Genomic DNA, 6,028 nt, shown 5'->3' with positions numbered 1-6,028 from the left:
GCCAAAGGGCCCCCTCCCCCCCGCCAAAGCCTCCCTGACACTTCCCCTTTGTTTCTAAAAGCTTTTCCTCGTTTTTTTTTTTCTTGTCTTTTGTTATTTTAAAGAGAAAATAGATCTCAACAGTCACGGCCGGCTGAAAAACCCAACACGCTCATTCAAAAACAACAATTCTGGGGCCGGTTTTCTGGTGGTGAGTCCCAGGAGAGCCGGGGCAGGGTGAGGAGCTGCCTGGGCCAGCGCCAGCGATGTGCTCGTGCGTGGTTCCACAAGCCAACACCAAGATATCTGCAGACACTCAGGGCCACTCGTGCTGAATAAACCAGTGTTCCTCCAGGTCGAAGCTCCATGTCCTGCTTGTGGGGGACATGCTGGATGCCTCCAAGGTCATTTTTGGGGTGTTTGGGTTTGCTTACGGGCCAGTCCCAGGTATTGATGCCGGGTGAAGTGGGGGGAGAGGTGGAAGAGTCTTACCTTGGCCAAACCGGGCCATGCGATACACCTCCTCAGCACCTCGGAAGCCCAGCATCCGGCACACCACATCTCCATCCTTCTTGTCCCAGCCGTCATCGCACACCGTGCCCCAACGCCGGTCGTAGAAGACCTCCACCCGTCCTTCATGGGAGCCGGAGCCATTCACCAGCCGAATCATCCCCTCCTCGGTGGCTGCTGCTGGGAAGGGAGAGAGAGGTCAGAGAGGGCATGGTGGCATCTCCAAGAGCTTCCCCTTGCCCAACTTGTATCAACTCCCGTGCCCTTCCCATGGTGCCCACAGCTGCAGAAAGCACTGGGTGATGCACCTCCAGGAGTCCTGGGGACATCCCGCCACTATGGGGTGTGGTGCTGGAGGGACTCCATCAACCCCAGGGTTTTGCTGGAGGAGTTTGAGGTTTGCAACGGTCATGCTAACATAGGAAACCTGTTTGCAGCCTAAAAGACCTGCAGGGCTGGCAGGCACTGAGCAAGGATCAGGCCTGAAGCCATTGAGGTGAGACCAAACAGAGGCAGCTCAGGTTTGTGATGAGAAGAGAGATCTGAGCGAGCAACCTCTGGGAGGAGGGAGGTGCCAGCAAAACCAGGACACAGTTTCCTAAGGGGCTTTGGAAGGGGACCACAGGTGATGAGGAGGATTCTCCAGCCTGGAGACAGGACCCCAGACCAAGACCACGCTGCCCGAGTGGATCCCGGCCTCATGCTTGAGAGGATGGAGAGGGGAGGCCTGAAATGCCAAACCGAGGTGGAGGGACATGGCATGCCCTCCTTCTCCCCACTGTGGCATTGCTCCCTCCACTCTCAGTTGCCTTTCTGTGGCTGCTCAGCCTTCCTCCTCCAATCACCACCCTCCTGCCAGGTGAGACAAGCATGGTCGCCCTTCATCCTTCACCCATCAGCAGCCAACATGGTCACCCTTCATCCTCCATCCATCACCACCCAGCATGGTCACCCTTCATCCTCCATCCATCACCACCCAGCATGGTCACCCTTCATCCTTCAGCCAGGGAGGAGCACGGTGTGGGGGGTGGTTTATCTGACAGAGCAATGACCAAGGAGCTCAGTGCCAAAACCAAATGACAACAGTTCTTCCTCCAGCCCCAGCCAAGGAAACCCAGCAAGAGGAACATGCCACAAATCCCGTTACTCGGGATGAAAAAGGGGTTGAACGGAGAAAATCACCGTCAGGCAGCTGGGCTCACTCCGTGACTCACTGTGGGCTGGGACGGCAGCCACGGGTGGAGCTGGGCTCCCCCAAACAAGGTTGTGTTGCAGCTGCTTGGAGATTTTTATTCAAAGATCTTTTCTCAGAGCCAGGGTTTGGGTTTGGTTTTTTTTCCCTATCAAAACAGATGTTCCCAGTGGAAATGCTCAATGACATCGCTTCTCAAATGTGAAGATAAATGGGGTTTGGATCCCTGCGTGAAGCATTTCCAGGCAGACCAAGGTCTCCTCCCTGATGACCATTAACGTTCCAGTTCATCCTCTACATCCCATGCTGGTCATGCCGCCAAAACCACCGCAACCACAACCACCACCAAAGTCCCAGCAACGTAAAAGGGAACAAAAAACTTCCCATCTGTGATTTCACTGGTATATGGACCACCCAAAAGGTCTCCACCTCATCAAGAGGTGACTGGTGCAGAGGGAGCTGCCAAGAGCTGGGTAAAATCTTGACACTAGTCCAACATTTGCTTTAACTCTGGAGTGGTGGGATGTCATGGGCCGCCGTGCTCAGCTGACGTCTCCTCAGGCACCTTCGCTAACCAAGTTGGTGACCACAAGCTTGGCCAAGGGTGGAGAAGAAGGGTCCCAGCCCGTCCCAGGCTCGCAGGGTTAATGGGACATTTAGACACCAGAGCAGCGCTTGGGTGCTGCTGCATGGAGATGCGATGGAGTTTGACACTGCTGGTTGGCTGGGACCTGCCCAAACGCTGGGTTTTTTCATGTATCAGGCTCTGGGTTTTCCCTGGCTGGCTCCCAGTGGGCACAGGGCCACCTCTTCCAGAAAGCACAGTCCTTGCTTGGCCTTGGCACCAGCCAACCTCCCACTTGCAGGACCCGCTTGGGGTCAGGCTTGAGAACGGATCTGGAAACCCTGAGCATGTTTTCCAGGATCTGGGCAGAGCACTGTTTCAGGGAGGAGCCAGGAAACATCTCATGCTGTTCCTGAACCATCTCGTTGATATTGTCCACAGCCCTGCCATGGGCCCAGAGGGGTGGCACCGCATCTCAGCCCAGGGGCTCGTTTGGGATGCTGACAGCTGCCTTCTCCAACGAGTCCTGGTGATGAAACCCGTTTGCTGTCGGAGATGGGGTGTCTCCAGCTTCACCGAGGCAGCTGCCTTGGCTCACCCCAGGGGTGGTGAGTGTCAGATATCTGAGAGCTGGATGAAGAGACTCTTCCGAGTCAAACACGTGTGCTGGAGCTGTGGACACTGCCTGGAGCTGCCAGGGGAGCTGCTTCTGCCAAACCAAGCTTGTGCTGGGTCCAGAACCAGGAAGCCAACCCAATCTCCCTGATCCAGATGAGTGAGCAGAGGGTGGGATGTGGCCAGGGAAAACCAGGTTCCTGGCCAGGGAAACACAGAGTCCAGTACTTCTCTACCACTCAGGTCAAGGTGACCAGCTGCCTCTCAGAAAGCTGGAGGGGGATGTTTTACAAGGGCGTGAAGTGATAGGACAAGGAGTGATGGCTTTAAACTGAAAGCATGGAGATTTAGATTAGACGTGAGGAAGAAATGAGAGATTTGGATTAGATGTGAGGGTGGTGAGACTCTGGCCCAGGTTGCCCCAAGAGGTGGGAGAAGCCCCATCCCTAGAACCGGTCCAGGTCAGGTTGGGTGTTGGGGCTCTGCTCAACCTGCTCTAGTTGCAGATGTCCCTGCTCCCTGCAGGGAGTTGGACTGAGTGAGCTTGGAAGGTCCCTTCCCACCCAAACCACTCTGTGATTCTGATATCCAATGCCAGCTGGTTGCTCATCCTGTCCAGGACCAGCTCCATATCTCCAACCCAAGCCAGTTGCTCATCCCAAAGTCCTCATTCTTCACTCTGTTAGTTTACCCTCACCCCGACTCTTCACTGGATGCTCCTCAGCATCTGAGTGTGCTGGAAAATGACGCCTGCTTCCACGAGGAGGGGAAGAGATGTGCAATCGGGGCACAGATCCAGGCACAACCAGGATGTTCCCATTACTCAGCAGGGTGAAGGCCGCTAATAAAGCCGCAGAGCTCAGCCACGTGAGTCCTGGCCTCAACCCTTCCACTTAGCCTCTAACAAGCATTGCGTAGAGGGCTCATAAAAGCTAATAAAACCCAGAAGTCCCCTCCCAAACCAGTGCCAGCTGCCTGTAACAGCCCCACAGTCCAGCCCAGCCCAACTTTGGGGCCGTTTTGGTGCCCATGAGCCTTGGGGACTCTGCAAAATCTGCAGCTGGAGTTGAGGCTGTGCTCAGGTCCTGGCCCTGGTGAGCTGGTGGAGCCATCAGCAGAAGAACCAAGACCAAAGCGGGTTGTTCACTTTGTTGTGCTGCAGAAGGCTGTCCACAATCAGGCCCTCTGGGCTGCACAGGAGCATCCCAGCCACGTTCTCTACCTGCAGCATTCCCCTGCCTACGAAGTGGCCTGACCTGGTCCAGCTCGGAGCAGCTCCCCAGCCCTTTCCTTCTCCAACGTACCCAATAAACCCCGAAAACATCATCCCAGGCATGTCCACTTGTTTTGCTGCAGCTATTACTTCCAAACCCCTTGACCTCCCCCCTGCCCGGCAGCCAAAACCAGCAGAACAAGAAAGGAAAAGTTAATAAGGAGAAATAACTCCCTCCCAGTGGCCAAGAAAACAAGGGCCTGACTCTGCAGCTGGGCTGAGAGATCTTCTCCCCCCAGTAATGGAGACCATCTGCCCCAGTTCCCTGGGCTCCCCACCGACCTCGTCCGCTGCCCCTGCTCCTCTTCAGTCCCTTCTGTTTGGGAATACGGATGCAAACATCAAGTTTCCAAGGGGTAGATATTGGGTATGTCCATCCCAGGAAATGAAGCGGCGATAAACCCCATTGTTTGTATGTTGTGGAAGGGAAACCAGCTGTGCTTGGCCATCAAGCAGTGGCTGGAGGAGGCCTTGGTTCTTGCTGGGGTGCTGTGATGCTCCCCAGATGCCTCTACCCCTTCTAACATCCTTGCTCTCAACTGGCAAGTTTGGGTGTCATGGTGGCTGGTGGCAGGGACCTGAAGACACTGTGTGGGTGCTGGAGGCAGAAGGGATGTCCCTGGGGTGGCAGGAGAGATGAACCCAAGAAGGGATGTCCCTAGTGTGGCAGGAGGGATGTCCCTGGGGAGGGATGTCGCCGGGGAGGGATGTCCCCAGAGAAGGATGTCGATTGTGTGGCAGGATGGATGTCCAAAGCTTGGAGGAAACCATCAGCATCTCCTGGGATCTCAGGGACAAGCTCCCTGCACAGTCGTAGCGCAGCAGAGGGTGGGCAGGATCCAGCCCCAGGCGCATTCCCTGGCGTTTCTTGCCTTGCCAGCCCAGAAGAGCGATGCTGGGGATCAGTGGGCACGTGCTGGTCTTGGCCCCGTGCCACAGGCATGGCCATAATTGGCAGCAGAGTGTGGTCCAGGCGCCTCCATCCAAACAGGCGTTTCCATCTTTAAGCTCTAAAAAAGTGCTTCCTTGGGCCAGTCCTGCCATGGACCGATTGGTGGAAGGGACGTGTCCTTTCAGCCCCTCATTCCTGTCACTACTAGCTCCGGGCTGTCCCTGGGTTGGTGATGATGCTGTTTATCAGCAAAACGCCTGCATGGGTGAGCGAGCTCAGCACTGAGCTTGGTCCTGTTTGTTCCTTGGGAAGAAGCAGGGAGCAGATTGTCTCCACCGCCTTTGGACATCCTCAAACCAGCCCCATCAGCCTGGCTGTGGTCTCAGCCCACTGAGGGCTCCTGGGGCTGCAGAGCAAAGTGTTTCTCCCTGCTTGGTTCTGCCTTAACACCACCACCACTTTCCTCCAGCATCCTTGGTCCTCACACGCTGCCAACGTCTCTCCCGACTCCACATTCTCCTTGCCCAGGCAGCAAACCCCAAGCATGGGTCTCACCAGCCTTGTCCCAGAGCAAGCACTGCTTTCCCACCTGCTTTGCAGCAGGCGTTTCCCCCGCAGATTCCTAACCCCCAAAACACCACCAAAACCATGCCTGGAGCACCGAGGAGATGACTACAAGCGAGCGCTTACCTGTGCCACTGCCTCGGTCTCCCTTCTCTCCCTTCGGGCCTCGGTCACCTGGGAAAAGAAAGAACACACGGCATAAATCTTACCAAAATCAGATTTTTGACTGGCTATCATGCTCTTATGCACCTGTAACCCTCGGAGGGCTTTATCAGTTTGGGGAAACTGAGGCACAAAGCAGCAAACAAAGGAAAGCAAACCCTGAATTTGGGGCTGAAAGCCCCTATTTGGGGCTAAAAAGGCTTCATGTTGCAGTGGGCGGGGGTAGGAATGTGGCTTCCTGCGGCCTCCATGGAGCATGGACCCTTCCCGCACTCT

General features: G+C 55.7%; 1 protein-coding gene across 1 annotated transcript in view; it reads right to left on the bottom strand.

The window, feature by feature from the left end:
- The window catches only part of SCARA5 (scavenger receptor class A, member 5), a 33,994-nt gene that overhangs the window by 2,545 nt on the left and 25,421 nt on the right, over positions 1–6,028 (bottom strand). Inside the window, exons 6-7 of the mRNA XM_010134460.1 lie at positions 5,717–5,764; positions 472–669 (exon numbers count right to left, since the gene is read on the bottom strand). Of these exons, the coding sequence (XP_010132762.1) occupies positions 472–669; positions 5,717–5,764 (246 nt within the window). The remainder of the gene's footprint in view (positions 1–471; positions 670–5,716; positions 5,765–6,028) is intronic.

The sequence above is a fragment of the Buceros rhinoceros genome, unplaced genomic scaffold, assembly GCF_000710305.1.
Source record: "Buceros rhinoceros silvestris isolate BGI_N320 unplaced genomic scaffold, ASM71030v1 scaffold1664, whole genome shotgun sequence".
Classification (NCBI taxonomy): domain Eukaryota; kingdom Metazoa; phylum Chordata; class Aves; order Bucerotiformes; family Bucerotidae; genus Buceros; species Buceros rhinoceros.
This window is presented reverse-complemented; position numbering and strand designations above follow the sequence as displayed.